Below are 23,866 nucleotides of genomic sequence, written 5' to 3' on the forward strand. Positions count from 1 at the left end.
CCAGGGTGGCCTCAATAAGCTCCCTGCACATTTTCTAATTCAGAAAGGGCAACCGGTTTAATGGCTCTAACTTTGTTTGATGTGGTATAAGCCATTTGTTTCTCCCTTCTTCTTCTTCTTCTTTTTAAAAAAATACAGTGCAACCAACGAATTTGCAAATACAATAAGTGAAGCCTCTTAGTGATGCCTGATGTTACTCCTTGTCCAAGTTAATGGTCGATGAGTCAGTGGATTTGAAAATAAGTCATTGGGAAGGAAGGAAGAGGGGTCACTGGTATTTTAATGTGCACTCACTTTGCATGACTATCATTTGCTCATTGTCTTTCAGAGAAAGCAATTTCAGTATCATTCCCTGAATTTGATGTCTATGCTGACCTCCAGTGGCTTAACTTGCTATCTTTCTGCAGGGTATCAGTGTGCAGATGTACTCTGATACCCTGTAATAGTACTGCTACTGCTGCAATAAAGCAATCCGCTAATCAGTCTGCGCCTTTTTAAGTTCTGACTGAAATGTCAGAAAGGAGTGATTAAAATCTTTATTTCCGTGACAGATGCATACAGCGTGGCACAAGGAAAAGCAATGTCCATTGGTATGGTACACTGCCATAAAAATCTGCCTATGCTAGCACAAATTACCACTTAAAGAAATCCAGCTGTTAATAATGTTATTGATGGCATCTTTTCTTGCCATTACCTGTCACTGTATCCTAAAAACTGGCCATTTGCATCTATAGCATACACTTTCTGTCAGAAGTGATCGTGCATTTAGGAAACTACAGTTTAATTTGTGATAGACTGCAAATGATTGGCCTGACTGTATTTTCTGCAGGACTGTTGACTGTTTGGAGGTCCCGACTGGAGCCACGAACCCTGTTGTCCCTGAACAAAGAAGAAGTGGAGGCTGTGTTTGGAGATGAAGGCTGTCGTGTCTACTCATAGGTCACTGTGCAGAAAGAACACAGGTCAGTCACAAACATCTGTCAAACTGCTTACACAGCTGTTTAATTCATCGACGTGCTTGTTTGTTGAAAAGCTCAGAGCCTTTGGATACTGTAGATACTGTGTGAATAAGACCCACATTCAGACTTTCAACAATTATCTGAGCACGTTAGGACAAGTAGATATACACAGGTACATAAAAACACAGGTGTCAGGTGTCAGAGTCTTAGTGATTATAGATCATCACTGAGCACACATTACATCTTTGAGGCAAAGATCAGTAATCCAGTGTGATACGTTTCTGAATATTTTACTGTTTATTCTCTAGTTATAACATACCCTGTATCAGAAACAAAGTCAAACTTAAATTTTGAGTCCAAATAGGTTTCATTTTGTTTTATTGATCTCAAATGATTATTTTTGTTTTTATTTCTTTCTTTCATGAAAAAATAGCCCTAAAACCTCATTGTGTAGCTCTGCTGTTAATAACCATGATTGGTTTTGAAACGCCTGTTTGAACAACTCACAACCAGTAAAATTAATTAGCAACATAACCTCTCAGAGATGTGGAGAGAATCAGATAAAAAACTTGTCCACCATATGGTCTTGGTAAGCAACTTAAAAGTAACGTAAAATTATCAAGATTTTGCAGGGTTTCAGCATCACTTAGCAAGAAATGCTTCTGCATATTGTTGTTTTTGTCATTAAAAGTGAGATTATATGCAGCATATATGTTGCTGCCGTAAAGTGTCATTTACATTGAGCTTTTTGTTGGAATGTGTTTTCTAAAATAGATTTGGTGACGGTTTCTTTCAACACGGTTTCTTTATTGTATACTGAAAGAGCAGAACAGAAGAGCTGTATTTAAAGTTACACAAAGTTGCACGTTAGACAGGAGATAATAAACATTTTAATATATAGTTTGTTGTTTGAATGAAAACAAATTATCCTGTTTAATCATTCAAATATTATCACAAGATAGAAAAATGAAAACTCGTTTTAAATGAGTCACAGGGGCAAGTTTCACAACTGTGTTTATAACATCACACCGCTGCTGATCAAGATATTCTTAAGGCAACTTAGGAAAACCCTGTGATCTATAAAAATCAGCAAATCTGAAAACCAAAGTAAGACTTAACAATAACACCAATAATGAGAAAGATCCTTCCCACAATTTCGACTGAATTTTAAACTTGAAATGGATACAATCGCTTTCTGATGAAAAAGAGAAAAACGCTTCCTCTACATCAGTCAAGGAAATGCCGTCTGTTATTTATGGAGATATGCATCGAGCCACAGATCCCCCGAGCTTTTCAGTGACCTGTAAAAGTCCAAAAGAAAAGTCAATCTTTCCATAAAAGAAGACTGAGCCATGCACTGTATTTACAATCTTTCTAACAGTCTGCACTTACGTGACAATATCAGCAAAGCCTCGCCACAACATTTTCACCCGGTAAGGAATCCCATGTTTCTCACAGAGTGCGCGGACCTGTTGGGCAACCAGGTGGTAGTTGTGGCGCGGCATGGTAGGGAACAAGCTTGAGAGAGAAAAGAAAGAGGAATTTTCCCTCAGATATGACGCCATGATTCACTTTGATGTAGGCAAAGAGAGAGTTTCGTGGATCTTTAATGCTTGTACAGTTTTGTGCAAATGTCCTGAGCTACTCCTCATTTCTTTACGTTTTGCTGGCAAAATGAATAATAGGTCAATAATTTATTAAAAGATGCATAAATAAGTAGTTTTCAGGAATAGTTATCCAGACTTCTAGAAAGACATTCGAAGCTTATTTTTGGGTGCTGCTTCACTGCTTCAACAATGCTGAGGTCTGGGCTCTGGGGAGTCCAGTTGTGTTGTTGTTCTGTGTTTTACTGCACTGGGACTGTGTGTGATCATCATTATAAATGCAATGGTCAATTAGATGTTTTTCGTGGAAAACGTGTGATGTGGTGAATCAAAATCTGACTGTTCTTTTCTGTGTTCATAATTCCGTCAACTTCAACACTGGCTGAAATGCAGCCCCAAAACATGACAGAGCCTCCACCATGTTTGGATGTAGACACTCGCTGTTGTGCCTCTCTCCTTCTTCGATCGTCAGTTGTCATATTGATGAGAATTTTGTTGATCACTCAGTAAGACCTGTTGTCACTGATTTTCAGTACAGCTCTTGTGTTATTACCTCAGCCTTTTTTTTCCCCATGCTTGCTTAAAAATTAAGTCTCGACAGTCACCCATCCACTACCGGTAACAAAGTGCTTAAAGATACAATGTCACAATAGTTGTTTGCTAAGTTGTTTGTTATACATAGACGCTTGAGTTCCTTTTTTTAATGCTCGAATTATTCATAGGTCAGTATTAAGTAGTTTAACAAACAAAGAAACGTTCCTCTGAGAATAGTCAACTGATATTGAATAAAAAAACCCGAAAACCTTAAGAAACTGTTGCTGAAGACCACTGTAAAAAGTTGCAATAAAGTCTGGCTCCTTTTAAGCAAAATATAAAGGTCATGTTATGGAGTAACGTGATGAGTTGCTTTTTCTGATGATTCACTTTTCACTAACAAACCCAACACCGTTAACAGTTAGGTGGCTTTATAAACAATAAAATATTTTTTTGAAAATGATCAGGGACAAAGGAGAACTATTGCTCAAGAACCTTTATAAAAATTACAGGGAAGTTAGGCTCATTGGAGGGAAATTCACTAGCTGCGACCACATTATCATTTAGGTTCAACTCCATTTCTAGACGGTAACAACAGATGGTGCACGCATGAATGGAGGGTGCGGTTTTTGGGAGGACTCAGAGGGGAGTGGCAGCCACTCCCAGACCAGACAAACCCCCATGTACGAATGAGAGGCGAATAAATTGGAAAAGGGAGGCAGTGTGAGGCAAAAAACCGAGAACAAACAGCTTGTCGTACAGGCGGGTCATATATAGACAGAGAAGGGGAGTGTATGAGGTGTAGTCCTGTTCCTGAAATTCTGATAAATTATCTCAAGACATTTGAACAGTATTGTATCTGTAGAACAACTGTTTCTTATTTAATATCAGTAATCGACTTTGAACTCTCAGCAGTGTGAGCATGCTGAACATACATTTGTCTGCATTTGCTGCACTCATTTCACTTACTGGTGCTCGATTTGAAAGTTGAGGTGTCCACTGAACCAGTCGTTGAAGAAGGACTGCTCAATATTACAGGTGGATTGTAACTGCCAAAAGGCCACGAAGGAGTTAATAAAAACATAATAAAGGGAATGGTTTTAGTCATCAAATGTCAGCAGTGCCTGCTGGTAAAAGTAGTACAAGTACCTGCATGGTCAGCCAGTCCCTGTGCTTTTCATGATCAATGTCCATCGGTATGTGATTCATCTGAGTCACCCACACAAACCAGTGACTCTCCAAAAACCTGTAACATTAAAAACAATATAATACTTTTGATTGAAAAGATGCTATAACATGATGCTAAAGAGTACCACAGTCTGTGTTACAGTTTGAGTCAGTCTGTTAATTGGTAACAAATCATGAGTTAATTATTTACATATCAGTAGTATTAGGAAGAGCATTAAAAAAATTTTGGTTGATTTGTTTTATAAATATTTACCTGACAAAAAACATGAGTGCCAATGAGCCAAACACGCCATACAGCGGGATGTAACAGGAGAAGAATCGAAAGTAGTACGACAAGGACCACGCCAGATCCTTCACAAGACAAAAAAGTTCATTTTATCCTGATAATTTCTGCTTAAAAATAATCTTAATTCACCATATTCTTATTTTGAACTTATTCTGTTTTTACTTTAATGTTTTTCTTTAGCCCTTATCCTTAAATATTTAATTAAAACAAAACTAAACCATCTGTAGCCTGACAGCTTACCACCCAGTCACGCCGGGATATCATGGTCTTCATTATCTGCATGTAGAAATAAACTGGAATGAGCAGCGGTGGTCCCACTGAAAGAAAAATACAAAAAGATTTACTTTAAAATTGCAACATTGTGAAATTATAGTTTTTATTCTTCTCAGACAAAACATACAGAGAAAGAAGTACTGGTGTTGGTGATTGTAGGGCATGTTTTTGATCTTCTTTATCCCGTACTGCAACACAGAGGTAAAGAGGGGGTGTTAAGAAGTTGGACCGTATGAATGTTTGAAGAAATCAAAAATATTCGTTTAGTCCCGCTTGCCTCCACAGGTTGAGTCTGGCCAAGCACAAAGACATTCAGCATGTTGATATCGGGGTCCTTGGTGAAGATGTTGGGTTTAGCGTGATGCTGGAAATGTCTGTGATTCCACCAGTTGGCCGAAGCTCCCTGAGAAAATCGATCTTTTAATACCTGTGTTTAATTTATATGAAAAGAATATAACTGAGAGAGGTTACCTTTAAATGACCAATGACAAACTTGTGGACCAGGTGATTCCAGGTGGACTTTTTGAAGACCGACAGGTGACCAAAGTCATGCTGCAGCCATCCAGCCTGTGACTAGAGAAGAAGGAACAGCTGTTATACTGGCCACATACAGCCAGAGCCTGTGCTGCAGGTGGTCAATTTAGGACTACGTTCCATCACTGGACTCGTAAAAAGACAAGAGCAGGAATCGAAACTGAGTGCTTAGAGGGTCTGAAACCCAAGCTTTGCCCCACAGTGCAGCTCCAGAAGCCACCTAAGTGTCCTTATCTAGAGGACCTTGAGCTGCCTGAGCCAGAGGACGTAGAGTCCAAACTGTCCGTTGACCCTTCACCTCTGGCCCCTGGTGGATTCAGCCGATCTTGGCCACCTGAGGAATCCAGTCCTCTGCCAGTTACGAGCCAAGCCACCAGAGATGTCCCTTTACCTCCTGCCATGCCTCAGGAATGGTCCAGTCTCTGTCACAGGCCTCCGTGCCCACCCCCTGAACAACTCTGTGTTCATCCCTCTGCTGGGGCCCTGAATTGCTTCATTTTCTCTGTTGGTTCATGCCATCCCACAGATCTGAGCCTCAGCCATGCTGCCCCTCTGTTTCAGCCAAATGAACAGCTACCCTGTTCTACTAGCCCCGAGCCCTTGTGTTGTTGCTTTTTGTTTTTCATCCCTGGAGACTTCCATCACCCATTTGGGTCAGCGGAGTTTGTGTCAGGTGGGGATACACTGTGTCATGGACACTGAAGTTTTGGATTATTCCTTTTGTTTTTAAATTCTTGTATTTTTGGTGTTTTTAATCTTTTGAGTTTTGTACATAGCATTCATTTCCTGGTGGGTTTCTTTATGCTTTTGTCTTTAGGTGTTTTTTGTTTTTTGCAAACTATCTTTTGCCAAGATGAAAGTTATAGTTCATCTTCAATTTCCTGAGTTTTAGTTTATCCTGCATGTGTTTCCCTGTTGTTTAGTCCCTGTCTGTGTTACTTGCAGAAATGCATACTAGGACACATTTAAAGTTTATGTCTGAAAAGTTCATGTCTCAATTACCTGAGCAGTTGCCAGCAAAACTGAGCAAAGTAAGGTCAGGATCCAGCCCGTCCCCCACATTGAAACAATGAGCCATGCAAGGGCTTCTAGCAGAATGATGTGACTGAGGTGGAGGAAGAAAAACAAAGGCCGAGCTCGAAACAGACCCTTTTTCTCCACCTGATCTCGTAGAGTTTCAAAATCCTGCACGAGGGCTGCCTGGGTGCAGAGAAGAAGAAACAAACCATTCCAAAAAGCTGAAAAGGTGATGCACTGATATCACATTTGTAAAAGTGTTTGTTTGTTCAAGGTAACAAAACCTGACCATCTAAAATCTCAGATGCTCCCAACACTCAGCACTTCATAATTAACAAAACAGATCTGCTAATTTTTTAACTTACATTTATTTCACTACATCACTCACATGTTATCAATAAAAAAATAAGGGACTTTAATTAAAGGCTCACATTTTTGTCCCGGTCCTGGCTTGGCTCTGTTGCCGCTAACTCTCCGATCAGCAGCGGCTTCAGAAACTTTTGCGCAAACTTAAGATCAGGATGGAAAGCAGTGAATGCTTCCTAAAAAACAAAGAAACAAGCAAAAAGAAAAAAGAAAAAAAGAAAGAAAGAAATTTAATCAAAAACAAAAAAGTTTTCAGATCCTAAAAAAAACTGTTTAAAGATAAATTCTCACATGATTTAATTGTTCATAGTAATGCCACAGCATTAAAGCAGCAGTGTTACCATCTGGCAGACGTTACAGGAGCCTGTCTGCTCGGACTACAAGACTTAAAAACAGTTTTTACCACCAAGCCATACGACACCTCAACCACAACACTTAAACACACACACACACTCCACAGGACGCACTCAGAAGCTACCCTGCAGCTTCACAAGTACTCTGTTTAATCTGCACTGGTCACTCCACTTTATTGTTATTGATATTTATATTTAAAAAAGTGCAATACTGTAATTTTCTGCTGCTCATTCCTGTGCAATATCCCATCTGCCCTCCCGTCATATTTCCTTTCAAGATTTTCTTATTTAATCAATAGTGTACATATATTTATATTTATAGATTCATATATATTTAGTCATCTTTTCTCTTTTACCACGTCTCTCTAATATTTTGCTCTTTACTATTTTTCTATTTTTTTTAATTTTTATTTTTATTTTAGTATATTTTCTCCTACTGTATCATGCTGCTGAGTGACTGCTGCTCGTCAAACACATTTCATTGCAATGTTGACCCTGTGCTAACTTGCATATGACAAATAAAACTGAAAACTGAAAACTGAAACAACAATTCATTGCTGTATAGCAAAGTTGTGTACAGTCATAGTTGAGGGGTTTCAAATATGGGGGCCACCCTCACACAATGAGACAAAAAATGAATATTGACCAGAATAAAATGGAAAACAAGCTTCTGCATCAGTTCTGTACTTGTGTCAGTATTTTGGAGTTTCTAATATTTTTGTTCTTGAACAGTTATTTAGGGCGTGTGTGAAAGCCCTTTCTGTCACAATTGCAAGGAACTTATCAATCAATGCGTGGAGTGCCAGGGGACTAGCACAGACACTATGTTTTGTAAGAAATGAGAAACCACTGAGTTTTTATCTCTAAAATAAAATACTAATAAGATACTCTTTACCCTTCCAATGTTGCAATAAAATCTATTTATTTATTATTTCATTAATTGCTGTCAATTTGAGATACTAAGTCAAGTCAGAATAGAGTAAAATAAATAAATAATTGATTAAACAAATAACTAAATAAACGACAGCTCTGAAGAGTTTTCTTGAAAAATGTCAGTAGAATGTCTCTTTCAGTGTTTTGGAGCTGCCACAGAAAAAAAATCATGAACTGCTTTATCCGGCTTAACGGTAGAAGGTTGCTTTGAGGAGCTGAGAGATCAAGAAGTATTAGGAGCAGAGAAGTCAAAGGAGCTTGGAAAGAAAAGCGTCTGGACTTCTTTAAGTTGCTTGAAGACGTTTCACCTCTCATCCGAGAAGTTTCTTCAGTTCTAAGGTCAAATGGTGGAGAGTCCCAGATATAAACCTAGTGGGAGTATCCCCCCACAGAGGGACAAAAGGACCCCCTGATCCTTTTGTCAGGGGGTCCTTTTGTCCCTCTGTCCTCTTTCAAATGTTCCTCCATGTCTGGGTCACGGGGAGTATCAGGTAATGTTTCGTGAAATGAACGAAGAGAAACCTACTTTGTCATTTGATGTCTTTCAAAATAAAATCACATGAAAAAAAGCACAGGTCTGTATAATGAAAACGTACCGTGGCATCCTCTCCAGCATAGTGGCCGATGACTCGAAACCCTCCTGGATGCCTTTTGGCCCACTGAGTGATGTTGTAAACCTTTCGATCGATGACCAGCCATTGATCATTCCTGCTGCAGTGGCTTTGCACCTCCTCCCAGGTGTAAACACCTTTAGCTTTCCCGCTGGCAGGCTCTCCTGGCCCCGTCTGCTGGCCTCCACGTCCCATCCTCACCGCTGTCTCTGGTCTAAATTCACCTGAACTCTAGAGGGTCAGTCAGCCGCAAAGTTTCACACCTGGATGTAAAAAGGGCGGATTCAGGGAGGAAAACTCATAGGGTGGATGTTACTGGTATACTGTTGCTTTCTTTAGTTTAATAAGTTGACTGTGGCACAGAAAAACAAAGAGGAGTGCAACATCACTCACTAATAATTCATGATGAAATCCGAATACCATCTATTGGAGCTACAGTTGAAGCAGGTCGGTTTTCACCCACTGACTTTGCGTCATTCGTCTTTATCGGCATTAAACGCCGATCTAACTGTTAGACGCACATTTTCACTTAAAAACAGGAAATTGAACAATATTGAGGACACAAGTGCGTTTTATACGTGAATGCACAGGTTAAAAAATAACTAGTCAACGTTAATGTGTAAAATCTAGACACAGAAATGACTGTAGCGCCATGGAAAAAAGCGTTAATTAAATAATTAAATAATAGCGGCAGATAACGGGCGGCTGGCTGTGCACGCCAAAACATGAAGATGATATTTACTCACAGCATCCAGATTTTAAACCAGCCTCCCCGGGTTTCGGGCACGTTAAAAGATCGATTCAGTGAGCTCAAGTCCTTTTTATATAACAATCATCCCCAAAAACCCATCCTCTGCCTTCCCTATACGCACACCATTTCATCCACGCACTCCTTCTGTACAAACTCTGAGCAGATCATTCGAGGTGTCTGAGCCAATCGGCGCACAGTACATTCTTGTCCCCTGGCCAGTGTGCCATAGGCTCAATAAACTGCTCGTCTGAACAGTGCAAAGTCGTTTGAGCGCACAGACGAAAAATAGTTTAGTCTGGGAGATGTCACACACAGTTTCTGACAGTTTCTGATTTGATAGAAGGATTAAAGACACGGGAGGTCTTTAAGGGGCAACCCTGCTATTCATTTATTTACTTTTTGTTGTTTTTGTTTTGTTTTTTAATTTTTTGTTACCTCCCCCAAAATGCTTCTATACCTAATTAACCCGTTTAACTCCTAACTCCCATTTTTTCTCCAAATAGTTTAATGTTGTATGTCTAAAAAGTTTACAATTATTGCACATTTGAAATTGCTTCTTCTTCTTTTTTCTTTTTTTTCAAAAATATTATATCAAAACACACGCTCCATAAAAACCATCAACGGGTAAACAAAATGCAGGACTCTTGGATATCAGACATGTCGAAAGCATTGTTGTGTCAAGCTTAAAGTGATGTTGACGCCAATTGTAATCATTATTGTGCTGGCAGTGCTCCAGTAAGAGCAGAAAGTTTCCATCTCTAAGGCCATTTTTATTTTATATGCCCTCCTGATCGCCAAACGACCATAATGCCAGCGATAACGAATTTCTGCACATCCAGTGTCGTAAAATAATGACTCACTTAATTGCGCACTGTTGCAAAATAGGACAATTTATACTACTTTAGATCAGATAGTTTTTTTAGTGCCACACCTCTAGCTTGAAAGGAGAAGCACAGAAGCAAAAAAAAAAAAAAAAAAAAAAAAACAGGCAATACGTTCTGTGAACAATAATTTGCATCTCCTAAAAATGTTGCTGCAGACAAATGGCTACAGTACACGCAGAGGTACTACAGTCAGTATGTTTTTAAATTTTAAATGCTTGAAAAGTTGCAAATATTTTTACTTTACTGCAAATACCGAGGCTGTCAAGCATGCTTTGATGTGTTATCAGGTTCTTGGTAATATAGCTGCAAATTCTGATGCATGGGCTGCCATTCCCTCCCTCACCAGCAGATTGTGCTCCTTTAGTCAAACCGCTTGCTTGTCATTTGACTCAGTGAATCAACAGTATGCAGGCTTATCATTAGTGTTGTGTTGCTTCTGTTGTTCTTAAGAAATATATAAAATATTGCAATGAAATCCAAACCAAATATCTGAATCATCTTTCAGTCTACAGAAGGCACATCTATTGCCCATTGCCAATTAAGATATGCACACAGATGTGTAATTAATACAACGACATGCAATCTAAAGGAGCAAGCAAGTTAACTGAGAAAGCCCTGGACTAAAAACTAAACTGCACAGGCCCAATGGAGCCAGATAAGTAGTATTAGTACAGTAAGAAAGAACTTGACAGTTTGATGTGATGTCAGTAAGATGCAAATGTTGTAAACCATTATATGCACAATGGTTTCCTGCTTTTGTCATGGAGTTTGAAGACCTCACTAGGTAAGTAAGACATTATGTGTCGGAAGAAAAAAAAATGATGCAGAATTATTAATAGAAGTAGCTCGAAAGGTTGGCTTTAGAAGCAGCTATTGTAGAAAAGAAAGCTCAAGTAAGAATATTGAAGGAGAATGAGGCAAGTTACTATGGCTCAAAATATTTGTTCTGTGAATTTCAATTATAGGAAGAATTAAAGGAAAAAGAACAGAGATGTCATCCCACGGCCAAGATTACATAAATGTTAATAAATTCACAGGATTTAAGGTCAAGACACAGACAAAAACAGTCATGGTATTCTAGAAAAGTATGATCAATAGAAACAGGCTTAGCTGCCTGTTAGAGATGTTTCAGTTTTCATGGGGGAGCCACTACAGATCCTTTATGGGAGCTTTTGAAAAAACCATTGAGCAGAGTACTGAAAATGCAACTGCAGGAGAAACATAATCCCTTATTTGCAATTAAGAATACATGACACTAAACAGAGCATTCAAGGAAACACAGTGACTGTTTCAGAAGCATTATGGAGATCAGGTAACAATTATTAGCACTTATACTGATTAAGCCCTGAAAAACTCAGAAGATGGTGTGTTTATTCTGACTTGTTGTTGTAACACAATAGAAGACGTGAAATTTAAAGAGGGAACACATAACCATAGAAACATGACAATAGTGCCATACAAAAGGAGGAAAACGGACCACAAACAGCATTAGAAAATCAAAGAACACAGACAGTGCAGAGCAAGTTTGGCTGACTGTGCTGTCTTTGTGGTGAAGACTCTCCTAGGCTGCGTGGAGTACAGACCTGTGCAAAATGAAAGCATAAATTCTACAGATAAGACATCTCATTACCGAGACAACTCCAATCTCAATATGGAAACAAAACAGCTGCTGGTAAATCGGTAGGCCTACAAAACACAGTCATTGTCATGACGAGGAAGCAATGTCTCAGGAACACAGGTAGTTTATGCTGTCAGTATGTTGATCGACTTACTGCTGAGAAATGTAACACTAAAAATTCCAGACTGAGTAAAGAGCTGCCAGTTTGACAAGAGAACTGATTAAAAGAAATCTTTCTTAAACACCGCAAAGCTGTTATGTGGAGCCAGTTTGAAGAAAAAATAAATAAATGTGTTAAAGTTCCTTAAGCACAGCTTAACCATAAAGTTTGATATATCCCACCCCATGCTGTGCAACACCTGAATAAAAACAAAAACCATTTTTTGTTAGAGTGCACAGCATCATTTCAGGATGAGTCACTGAATGCTATTGGTATTGATGACAGGGACCTGTGCTCACCAATACACTCACTGTTGTCTCGGTGAGGTTTGGAAAGAGGCTTTAGCACACTCGATTATTGTTTTATCAGTTGAGAGTTTGGGAAGAAGCTTCCAACTTATTTACATTTTTGCATGGTCATGAGCCCAGTATGCCACCAGGAACCTTCAACAACAACAGTCAATATAAGCCCAAATACTTTAAGTCATTGTAATCCTGAAGATGTGGTGCTAATATTAAGCTTTCATCCCCTGGAAGTGTGTGGATATTGAGAGGAATAGTTCAGACCATCCCAGACTCATCTGGTACACAGAGTGAAGCTGCAGACCGACAGTATCTTGGAGAGATCTATAAATAAATGGTGTTTGTTGCTAGAAGCAGGGTTAACACAAGATCTAATGATGATAAGATGTAGACAACAGAAACTGATTACTTATTGTATTAATCTTATTAAAGGATTGTTTTACATCGATGGCTCTTAGCATTTAGCTTGTGTAATGGCTTCCTGTTTAACCATTAGGGTCAGAAATGTAAGAGACACAGTGTGAGAAGTTGATTTAATTTGAATTTTGTTAATTTTTTATTCTTCATTTCTAATTCTTGCAAGACAAAATTAAGATGTAAAAAAAGATGAATTCATATTCTATGTTGCCGAAAGTATTTGCTTGTCTGTTAACATGATGTTGACCCACTCTTTACAAATGTAATAGCTTCATCTCTACTGGGAAGGTTTATGATTGTGTGTATGGAAATTTTTGACCTCTCTTCCATAAGTGCATTTGTGAGGTCAGACACTGATGTTGGACAGGAAGGCCTGGCTTACATTCTCTTCGCTAATTCATCCCAAAGGTGTTCTATCTATAGGCCAGGACTCTGTGCAGGCCACTCAAGTTGTTCCAGACCAAAGTCACTTATCAATGTCTTTATGGACCTTGCTTTGTGTAGAGGTGCAGAGTCATCTTTAAATAATAAGGGGGCAACTCCAAACTGTTCTCACAAAGTCGGGAGCATGAAATTGTTCAAAATGTCTCGGTATGCTGAAGGATTAGGAGTTCCTTTAACTGGAAATAAGGGACTGATCACAGCCCTACACCATAATCACCCCTCCACTAAACTTTACATTTGTCACAATGAAGTCAGACAAGTACCGTTCTCCTGGCAACCGCCAACACAGACTCATCCATCAGATTGCCAGATGGAGACGTGTGATGTCCGTTGCTCTAGAGTCCACTGGCGGTGTGCTTTTCACCACTGCATCAGCTCTCTGTGCACTGAGCTATTCTGAAGGCCACATGAAGTCTGGAGGTCTGTGGTGACTGACTCTGCAGAAAGTTGGCGACCTCGTCACATTGTGCGCCTCAGCATCCACTGACATTGTTCTGTCTTTTAACTTGGTCTACCACTTCATGTCTTTGTTGCTGTTGTTCTCAATCACTTCCACTTGTTTATAATACTACAAACAGTTTACTGTAGAAGCAAGGAAATTTTACTATTTAAATTGTTGGCGTCATGCCTAGATGCTTGATTTTATACATCTGTAGGCATGGAAGTGATCAGAATACCTGAATTCAGTGGCCATTTGCAGCAAGGCAACAGAGCCACATTAGGCACAAGAGGGTAGAGTTTTTGAAGTGTTTCACATAATATAACTTGATAATTCGAAAGTAGACATCTTTGAAATGAATTGCATCTCCTTTCATCTGCATCATGCTCAAATTACTGTGCTCACAGCTCATTAGTGGCTTGCCACAGTTCACTAAGTTGACAGATGCTCTACAACATTCAACTCCATTTGTATCTTGGGTGATTCAGCCCACCCAAAATGCTGCAGGGTGGAAGAACAGTAAAAGAAAATCATATGGTTGGGTCTGCTCTATGGGATTTGAACTCTTTTTGGGAAGTATTTGTTCAGAAACTAGTTTATTTGGTGACAGCAAACCCAGCTGGCAGGAGAGTTCATGTTTTTCAGTTTTTCTTCAGGTTTGCATAATTTGTGAGTTCATGTCACTTTGACTTGAGTTGTAATCTTATCTGCTTTGAACAGCTGAGGCATGTTATCAAGATGTACTATAATGGATTCAGAGAAGTGTAGAGCATTACTATCTAACATACGAGCTAATGAGAAGGGTAAAGGTTTCTTTATCAATGCTTGGGGATGTGTTTCTTAATCAGATGCCTCCAGTGTGGTAATCAGATGAGATTTGTTTCCATCATCTTTCTATGCTGCAGCTGTAGACACTGAGTATTGAGTACCAGATCATCAGTGACATAGTAGCTCACCTGGCTCACGATACAGTACAGGTTACTGTACTGTGTGAAGTACAGAAACCTTTTCTTGTCATTGGTTGGTTGGATCCTTGAGAAGTGAAGAAATGAATGAAAGCGTTTGAGTTCAGAACTATTTTAAGCTGTAACCATGGCTATAAAAACCAGGAAAACATGTGAAGACGTCAGCAAGTCATAGCATTGATCATATTACTGTTATTAGCGTCATGGCGACAGGGAGATCCCAAACATGCCTTTACAATGAGGGAGTCAACCAGTAGGACCACTCCCTTCCTCTTCATGACCAATAAGATGATCATTATCACCATAAAACTAAATACAAGTTGTAGGTGATATATTTCAAGATATTTCATCATTTGAAAAATATGTCGTTTCTGTATCATTTTGTGCATGCAAAATTCCTCACACATGTAGCCTGCTAGCATTTAGCACAAAGCTATGCTGCATCTATGTATGCTATTACGCTTTTAAAGATATTCTACAAATGTAGAATTAAAATTGAAATGAAAATGCTAATCAGATCAGTTCTTATTAGGGAAACGAGCAGTAATGTGTCCCAGCTAAACCTAAAATCTTAACAGCAAAGAAAAGAAGTTGCATGAAATATCCCAGTATCCCAATATCCCAGTGAGCCATGTATATGTACAGTATGTGTCTGCAATTTTTGACAATATTCAAAGATTAATAACACTAAACAATGTGAAACAAGCAGTGACTCCTGAGTCAGGCAAAGCAAATCTTTGAGTGACAGATCACTAATGCAGTGTGGTGATCTTTCACTATGTTTATTCCCTTGTTATAACATGCCCTATATAAACAAGAACAGAAAACTTTAGAGAGTTTTTAGTTTGATTTATTGGTCTCAGTGAAATTATTCATGTGGTATTGCAGTGTAATGGTTTCTCTATAGAAAGAGCACAGCATGTTACAAAGCAGTTACATTCATTTAAAGTAGTTTCACAAAAGATAACAAACAGTTTACAAAGGTTTTGTAGTTTATATAAATGATTGTGTCTAATCATTCAGATAGTTTTCTTTTACATCTGGTGATGCTAATGCTAATAATAAGTCACAGGTAGGTTTTAGAGCTGTGTTATCATCACATTGCTGCTGATCAAGATACTGTTAAGGCAACTTAGGAAAACCCCATCATCTATAAACCAAACAAAGACTTTGTTACAACAATAAGAGGGATCTTTCCCACGGCATTGACTCAAACAGATACAGTCGATTTTTATTGAAAAAGAGAAAAACACTTTTTTTACACCAGTGGAGGAAAATACAGTCTTTCATTTATGGAGATATGCATCTAGCCAGAGGTCCCCTGAGGTTTTCAGTGACCTGAATGAGGAAGTCAGAACAAAAAATAGCCAGCCCATCAGTGTGTGTGTCAGGTAAGCAGTCCTTCCATAAAAGAAGACTGAGTCATATACTGTATTTACAGCCATTTTCATGCTCTGTTATCATTGTACTTACGTGACAATATCAGCGAAGCCTCGCCACAAAGTTTTTTCTTGGTACGGAATCCCGTGTTTTTCGCAGAGCTCACGGACCTGTGGGGCCACCAGGTGGTAGTTGTGCCGCGGCATCATTGGAAACAAGCTTGCAAAAGAAAAGAAACGGAAGCTGACTTTTTTGTAATTGTTGCATTGTGGCATATTTTGTTACATAAAATCATTGTAACATATAAGTGTGCAAACAGTGAGTGTAGTTCTGCAAGAAAAAAAATTCTGTTTGAAAAAATGGGCGATAGCTCACTATGGATGGGTGTAAAATCCAAATAGTGTTCACCACTGGTTAAGTGGTGTAGCTTGAGTTTATTAATGTGTGCCTGTGACCATGCCTGATGAATTACATCTCTCAGTCTTCTGACTATTCTTTAAAACTCTTTTTTTATAATAGAGACTTTCTATCTTTAAATGCAGAATTAATGTTGTTAAATTATTATCAGTACTTCAGTTTACACAGTCGTGCTCTAGTTTTTGACAGGTTTCAAATTTCACTTACTGGTGCTCGATTTGAAAGTTGAGGTGTCCACTGAACCAGTCGTTGAAGAAGGACTGCTCGATATTACAGGTGGATTGTAACTGAATGACAGAATGAGTCAAAAGAGTGCAAATGAGTTAATAAGGTCCTAGTAAATATAAGGGAAGGTGTAAACAGATGTTTGTGATCTGGGATGTTCATGAGTATTGGGTAAATGCAGAAAATATTTAAAGTGTCCAAAACTTTTATACAACCTTGTAAAAGTGATACAGGTACCTGCATGGTCAGCCAGTCCTTGTGCTTTTCATGATCGATGTCCATCGGTATGTGATTCATCTGAGTCACCCACACAAACCAGTGACTCTCCAAAAACCTGTAACATTAAAAACAATATCATATTGAGGTGATACATAACGTGGCCAAAGGGTACGAAAAATGGAATCACTTTCTATTGCAGTGTACTTTATTAGGTATACAGCGGTCAAATATGTTAAGTTTAATGTTTGCTAATAAAGTCAGGCTTTTCCACACACATTCCAGCAATATAGAGCAAAATATGGTGCATCTCACCTCAAGGACAATATATTTTGAAAGGAATGGACAATATAAGGCATCAAAGTCTGTTAACTGGTAACAATTCATTTGTTAATGAGTGCAATGTTTTCTTATTTTAAATAGTTACCTGACTATGCTTATGAGCACCAATGAGCCAACTAGGCCATACAGGGGTATATAAGAGGAGAAGAAGCGAAGGTAGAATGAGATGAACCAAGCCAGATCCTTCACAAGACAAGAAAGTTTATATGATTTATGTAATTTCTTTTTTAATTATGACAATCATGATTAATTATAATCTTATTTTTACATATGCTCTATTCTGTGCCATTTTTTTTTGCTGTAATGTTTCTCTTAAATACTGTAAGCTCAAATACAAAATTCAATCTGACACATCAAATGGAAAATGCCTATATGCAATCTAATATACTACACCCAGTCAGTATATTATTATATACACCTACCACCAAGTCACGCCGGGATACCATGGTCTGCATTACATGAATGTTGAAGAAAACTGGAATGATCAGCGGTGGTCCCACTATATTTAAATATATATATATAAATATATTAAAAAGGTGCAACGTTAAAAAGTTGTAGTTATTATTCTTTTTAAATGACTCTTAAAAAACATACCAAGAAAGAAGTACTTGTGTTGACGATTGTAAGGCATGTGTTTGATCTTCTTTATCCCGTACTGTAACACAGAGGTAAACAGTGGATGATGACGAGTTGGACCGTGCGAGTGCTTAAAAACATAAGAAATACTATCTTCGTGCTACTTGCTTCCACTGGTTGAGTTCGGCCAAGTACGAAGAGGTGCAACGTGTTGATATCCGGGTCCTTAATGAAGATGTTGGGTTTAGCGTGATGCCTGAAATGTCGGTGATTCCACCAGTTGGAAGAAGCTCCCTGAAAAAAGAAAAAAAAAAAACCCTTTAAGTATCTGTGTTTCATTTCAATGGAGAGAGGATTATAACTAAGAGAGGTTACCTTTAAATGACCAATGACAAACTTGTGGGCGAGGTGATTCCAGCTGGACTTTTTGAAGACAGACAGGTGACCAAAGTCATGCTGCAGCCATCCAGCCTGTGCCTGGAGAAGAAGCAGGAAAACAAATGTTTTGGGTGAAAGACTTCTCTTTAAATGGACCTGATTTCCAACACCATGTATTTGTATGCATGACTAACTGTTTGTCTTTTATCAGTCCTGTGTTTCTGCATCTCAGTTCATACTTTTCTCAAACAATTATTTATGCTCCCTTTAATATGAATGGTTAGCTTTTGTAAACAGAAGATTTGCACAGTCTGTGGGAGGGGCTTCTGTCCTGACAGCCAGAGCAGTGTCAGTGATGAACATATTAGGAATACCTTCCATCACTGGCATTGTAAAGGGGCAAGAACAGAAACTGAAACTGTGCATTGAGAGCAGTCTGAAGGTTTTTGGCTCACTTTTACACATTTATTATTATTGATATCCATTATTTAAAACTTTGTCTCTGTTTAATGTAACCATGCACTTGGTGTATGCATATATTTCAAAACATAAGGAAAGCATAATAAGGCCCATTTAAAATTTATGTCTGAATCACCTGAGCGGTTGCGAGAAACACAGAGCACACAAGTGTTTGTATCCAGCCTGTGCCCCACATCCAGACGGTCAGCCATCCGAGGGCTTCTAGCAGCAGGATGTGACTGAGGTGGAGGAAGAAAAACAAAGGCTGAGCTCGAAACAGACCCCTTTTCTCCACCTGAGCTCGTAATGCTTCAAAATCCTGCACGATGGCTGCCTGGGTGCAGAGAAAAACAAACAAACAACTCTGTAAAACTGAAACTGTAATATATTGATGTGATACTTCTGAAATCAAGAATTTTGGATTTGAGCTATTTTAGGTTTTCATACAGTGAAACAAGACATTAAGGTGGCTAAAAAAACCCACCTAGAATCTCAGATGTTCCCAACACTCAGCACTTCATAACTAACATAAGAGATCAGTGAATTATCAAACTTACGTCTGTCTCTCATTTATTACACTAGATCACTCACATGTTGTCAATAAAAAAAAGGGACTTTGATTAAAGGCTCACATTTTTGTCTCGGTCCTGGCTCGGCTCAGTCGTTGCCAACTCTCCGATCAGCAGTGGCTTCAGAAACTTTTGCACAAACTTAGGATCAGGATGAAAAGCAGTGAATGCTTCCTAAAAACAAACACAAGAAAAAATTGTAATTTACTAAAAAGTTAGGTAGCAGTGGAAATAGTTATCAGATTGTAAAAAAATAAATCATGCATTCACTTCAGCTAAATTCTAACATGTAAAAATGCTAAAAGTAAAATGATGTTCCCTGTAAGTTTCAGTTGCCTGTGAAACCATGACATTACATTGTTTATCATAATTCAGCTGCCTGAAAGCAGCGTTTCAGTGCTGTAGCTGGTTCTGCTACACCTACTCATGTTCTTCCATCCATATTATCGAGCTTTCTGCTATTTTTATTCTGGAACAGTTATTTAGGTATACTAAAACCTCAGAGGGGGAATCTCTTTCTGTTAGAGCTGCAAGGAACTTAGAGACATGTTAGGAGTTGTGGGAAGCCCAGGTGTCGTTCACAGACTGGCATAAACTTTACTTTTTGATTGGAATGGCAACACAAATCTTAAACAAATATAAATGAATTAACGCTTATGATGATAGTTTCATGTGATCTCTTTCAAAATAAAATCATATGAACATAAATGCAAAGGCCTGTATATTTTCATTGTATTTTGAAGGAAACATGACATACCGTGGCATCCTCTCCAGCATAGTAGCTGATGACTTGAAACCCTCCTGGATGCCTTTTGGCCCACTGAGTGATGTTGTAAACCTTTCGATCGATGACCAGCCATTGATCATTCCTGCTGCAGTGGCTCTGCACCTCCTCCCAGGTGTAAACACCTTTAGCTTTCCCGCTGTCCGGCTCTCCCGGCACCGTCTGCTGGCTTCCACCTCCCATCCTTACCGCTGCTTCTGGTCTGAATGCACCTGAGCTCTAACAGGTCACAAAGTTTCACACCTGTTTTCACACAAAAAATGCACAAAATTTCCATGTAACTTTGTTACATACAGGCAACGTAAACCATTAAATTTAATGGAATCTGGGCAAAAAATTGCTTGGTATGCGTTCAGTACCAACTCTGTTCCTTAATCATTGGTTATTTGAATAAATAAACCTTTGATTTTAGAAGTTTCAGCTGCATCTTACTCACAATCATTGCTTCCTGTTTACTGAAGGTGAAGAAACCTTTTTTCAGTGTGAGTGTAAAAAATGGCTTTCAAATGGTTTGAAATGTGCAGAGAGAAAAACTCGTACGGCAGATTTTTCTATGCTGTTTGAGCTGGTTGTGGTCCAGATCTAAAACAAAGAGAAGTGCAACATCACCCACTACTATGGGGAAACTAGTGAAGCTAGGAAACCACCAAATGGAGCTAAATCAGGTCGGTTTTCACCTACTAACTTTATCGACATTAAAGATCAATCTAACAGACGCACACCCACAAATACTTAAAAACAGGAAAAACATCGACGCACACAAGTGCGTTTTCCACACGAATGCGTGGACTGGGAGAAGTCTGATCGTCGTTAACGTGTAGAAACCAAGACAAAACCGACAAACCGCCATCGAAAAGCATTTAATGTCTAAATAATAGCGGGAGATAGCGGGTGGTTAGCTGCACGTCACAGCATGTAGATAATTAATATTTACTTACAGCATCCAGATTTTAACCAGCGTCCCTCACGCACACTAATAAGAGATCGATTCTGAGGGTTCGGGTCCTTTTTATATAACAAGCATCCACAAACCCATCCCCATGCTTACCTTGTAGGCTCATTGTCACATCCACGCACTCATTCGGTACAAACTCCGAGCAGAATCATTCGAGGCGTCTGGGCCAATCGGCGCACAGCATTCTCTCGTCTGGCGGCGAGAGTACCATAGGTCATAAACCATCGGAACAGCTCAAAGTCGTGTGATCGCAGAGACCGCAAACAGTCCCCTGGAGGACTTTAACTGTGGACTCATGAGTCCGATTGGTTGTAGATGTGGAGCTGCTTCTGATTTATGTAGCGGACTAAATACACAGCTACACAGCAGGTCTTTAAGGGGTCCTCTCAACCCTGCTCCCTTTTTGTTGTTACTTTCCATCCTCCCTAAATGCTTTACATGGAAACTGGGCTGTAGTTTGCTTCGAAGAGTCTAATTCAGGTGTGTCAAACATAAGGTCCGGGGACCATAATCGAAAGACTCCAATCTAGTCCACTGGATAGCTTTGAAGGACAACAACATTTTTAAATACATTTCAACTCCCCCCCAATCATTGCTACTCCATCAAAGTGATTATGCAATAGATAAACAATTAAATGACAGGAACGTTCCTGCTTTTAAATACTATCTACTATATAATTTTTTTTCAGTGATCCACTGTAAGTATAAATATTAATAATATCAATTAAAAAACTTTGTAAGACTGTGCTTTAATCCAGCTTTCTATTTTATGATAACGGGACAGTCAGTGCAATGAGCTACTAGAACCTTTTCTATAATTTGACACATTTCTTACAATTTAAACCCAAAGAGTTCTTTATTAGCTAAACCGCTGTTTCTTTATCATGTAGAAAAACTGAGACATTCTGTTAAAATTGCACTTTTTCCCTTATATTAAGATATTTTAGTGATTCAAGTTGTAATTCAGTTTCTTTTCACTGACAGATGACAGCACTTTTACTGGTCTGGCCCACTTAAGATCGATGTAGGCTGTATGTGACTCACAATTTAACATCCCTGGTCTCTCAGATTGTCATAATAATTGTGCTGGCAGTGTTTGTATGAGAGCAGAAAGTTTCCATGTTTAAGGCTATCTTTATTTAGTGTGACCCTTTGACAGTGAAAAACAAAATGTCAGTGATAACAGTTTCCTTGTTAAATAATCACTGGAGGGGGTGCTGCAAAATAAGACAACAACTTGTACTACTAGCCTAATTCCCTCAAAGTTGGGATGCTATGTAAAATGCAAATAAAATAGAACATAATTATTTGCAAATCTCATAAACCCATATTGTATTCACAGAAATGACAAATAAAACAGGGACAAAAATGAAGTTTTTGTTAAAACTTTCATATGCTTTTTCAAAGCATGCCATTTCTAAACACATCAGTTTTCTTTAGAAAGAAATACAATAAAAGAATTATTTCCGAAAAAACAAAAAATGATTAGGGTCAATTTAAATGTATAATTAACCTTTTTATTGAGCCATGGCACCGTGGCGCTGTGCAGTGATGTCCTTTAACTTTCTAATGCTCATAGTGTGTAAAATCTAGTTAAAACTGAAAGTTACCTGCCAGTTTACACACAGTATAAAAACTTTAGCAAGAGTTTGAGCTGTCACTTGAGAAAGATCATGCCAAAAACAAAGAGATTACTTAAGTCATTTCTTTATGATAGACTTGGATATCAATACACCTACCTCCTGGAGAGTGTTGTTCACTTGCTTGGCTATTGTGAAGGGCTAGAAATGATTCTGTGATCATCCATCATCCACCACTGTTGTCTTCTGTGGATGTCCAGGTCTTTTTGTATTGCTGAGTTCACCAGTGCTTTCTGTCTTTCTCAGGATATAGCAAACAGATTTTGCCACTCCTAATATTTTAGCAATTTCTCAGAAGGGTTTTTTTCTGTCTTCACAGCTTAAGGATGGCTTGTTTCACCTGCATGAAGAGCTCCTTTGACTGCATGTTATCTGTTCACAGTAAAGAAAATCTTCCAAATGCAAGCACCATACCTCAGATCAACTCCAGGCCTTTTATTTGCTTAATTGACAATGACATAACAAAGGAATTGCCCAGACCTGCCCATGAAATAGACTTTGAGTCCAAATACTTTTGGTCCCTTTAAAAAGAGATTGGCACATGTTAAGGAGCTGAAACTCCTAAACCCTTCATTCAATTTAAATGTGGATACCTACAAAGTAAGCACTACAGTAAACACAAAAATGGTTGCCTGATGTCATTCTGTTTTTAGACTTGAACTGTTTGCATCATCAAATCACACATATTTTCCTTTACTGTAAATAAGCACAATGATGCTGTATCAGCTGCAGTTTTCTCCTTCACCAGCAGATAGTGCAAATATGCTCCTTTAATGAAATTGCTTCCTTGTTCTCTTTTAACCTCAAGTTCCAAAAGCATGAAGGCCTCTCATTGCAGTCCTGTTTTGCTTCTTGTGTTTTCCAGAAACATTTATGAAATATATATAAATATTAAATACTTAATAATTATTGATTTTCCATTAGACCACCATGAAAAAATGATCATTAATAACTGTTTAGAGTTACTTTTCCTTTACCCTGTCCCTGTGTTTGTTATGTGTGTGTTCGTCCATGGTAGTGAAGTCATGCAGTGCTTCATCTGCATTCAACACTTTCACCTCAACAGTCACATCTATTCACTGCCTGAGGTCTCAGTCTTTTATGTCCCCTGCTTACAGTTCACTGTGTCATTTCAGGGTCATTTTAATGCTATATAGAAATTTGCTAATCAGCTCTTTTGGTCCTCAGCATATCAGACAGGATTATCCTCAAGCAGCGCGCCGCCTGTCTCCCTGTTTGTCCGCTTCTTCTGCCATAGCTTATCAAGCTGACAGAAGCCCTGCACAT

The 23,866-nt window shown here is 38.7% G+C and overlaps 2 protein-coding genes across 5 annotated transcripts in view; both read right to left on the bottom strand.

The window, feature by feature from the left end:
- LOC102213834 (fatty acid desaturase 2-like) overlaps positions 1-9,566 on the bottom strand; it is a 16,528-nt gene extending 6,962 nt beyond the window's left edge. The window contains exons 1-13 of one of the 3 annotated variants that reach the window (XM_005730097.2): positions 9,405-9,566; positions 8,644-8,921; positions 6,827-6,937; positions 6,381-6,578; positions 5,316-5,417; positions 5,122-5,247; positions 4,972-5,032; positions 4,812-4,888; positions 4,539-4,636; positions 4,247-4,343; positions 4,067-4,146; positions 2,352-2,477; positions 1,612-2,260 (exon numbers count right to left, since the gene is read on the bottom strand). In XM_005730097.2, the coding sequence (XP_005730154.1) occupies positions 2,209-2,260; positions 2,352-2,477; positions 4,067-4,146; positions 4,247-4,343; positions 4,539-4,636; positions 4,812-4,888; positions 4,972-5,032; positions 5,122-5,247; positions 5,316-5,417; positions 6,381-6,578; positions 6,827-6,937; positions 8,644-8,853 (1,338 nt within the window). In that variant the 5' untranslated portion in view covers positions 8,854-8,921; positions 9,405-9,566 and the 3' untranslated portion in view covers positions 1,612-2,208. Of the gene's footprint in view, positions 1-1,611; positions 2,261-2,351; positions 2,478-4,066; positions 4,147-4,246; positions 4,344-4,538; positions 4,637-4,811; positions 4,889-4,971; positions 5,033-5,121; positions 5,248-5,315; positions 5,418-6,380; positions 6,579-6,826; positions 6,938-8,643; positions 8,922-9,051; positions 9,187-9,404 lie in introns of those variants that run through there. The other 2 variants (XM_013910088.1, XM_013910087.1) reach the window with 2 other exon arrangements.
- A 5,904-nt stretch (positions 9,567-15,470) lies between these two features.
- On the bottom strand, positions 15,471-21,258 carry LOC102214588 (fatty acid desaturase 2-like). 2 transcript variants are annotated; one of them, XM_005730101.1, is made up of 13 exons: positions 21,033-21,258; positions 19,958-20,227; positions 19,264-19,374; positions 18,768-18,965; positions 18,170-18,271; positions 17,963-18,088; positions 17,813-17,873; positions 17,641-17,717; positions 17,304-17,401; positions 16,898-16,994; positions 16,643-16,722; positions 16,112-16,237; positions 15,471-15,976 (listed from the first exon to the last, which is right to left on the bottom strand). In XM_005730101.1, exons 2-13 carry the CDS (start codon positions 20,165-20,167, stop codon positions 15,925-15,927), a joined length of 1,338 nt encoding a protein of 445 aa, XP_005730158.1. In that variant the 5' UTR covers positions 20,168-20,227; positions 21,033-21,258; the 3' UTR covers positions 15,471-15,924. The 2 variants fall into 2 exon arrangements, with proteins under 2 accessions (XP_005730158.1, XP_005730157.1); XM_005730100.1 differs by lacking the exon at positions 21,033-21,258 and adding an exon at positions 20,923-21,013.
- Positions 21,259-23,866: the final 2,608 nt, after the last annotated feature.

Source organism: Pundamilia nyererei, unplaced genomic scaffold (assembly GCF_000239375.1).
Source record: "Pundamilia nyererei isolate P.nyererei 1_Seehausen unplaced genomic scaffold, PunNye1.0 scaffold00035, whole genome shotgun sequence".
Lineage (NCBI taxonomy): Eukaryota > Metazoa > Chordata > Actinopteri > Cichliformes > Cichlidae > Pundamilia > Pundamilia nyererei.

Bases quoted from the DNA above. Each gene is read 5' to 3' on its own strand.
- LOC102214588 (XM_005730101.1), bottom strand. From the start codon at position 20,167: ATGGGAGGTGGAAGCCAGCAGACGGTGCCGGGAGAGCCGGACAGCGGG. The intron at 18,089-18,169 runs GTAACCTCTCTT...TTCTTTTTTCAG, and splicing joins TTGTCATTGGTCATTTAAAG to GGAGCTTCTTCCAACTGGTG. The intron at 15,977-16,111 runs GTAAGTACAATG...TTCCTCATTCAG, and splicing joins GGCTTCGCTGATATTGTCAC to GTCACTGAAAACCTCAGGGG.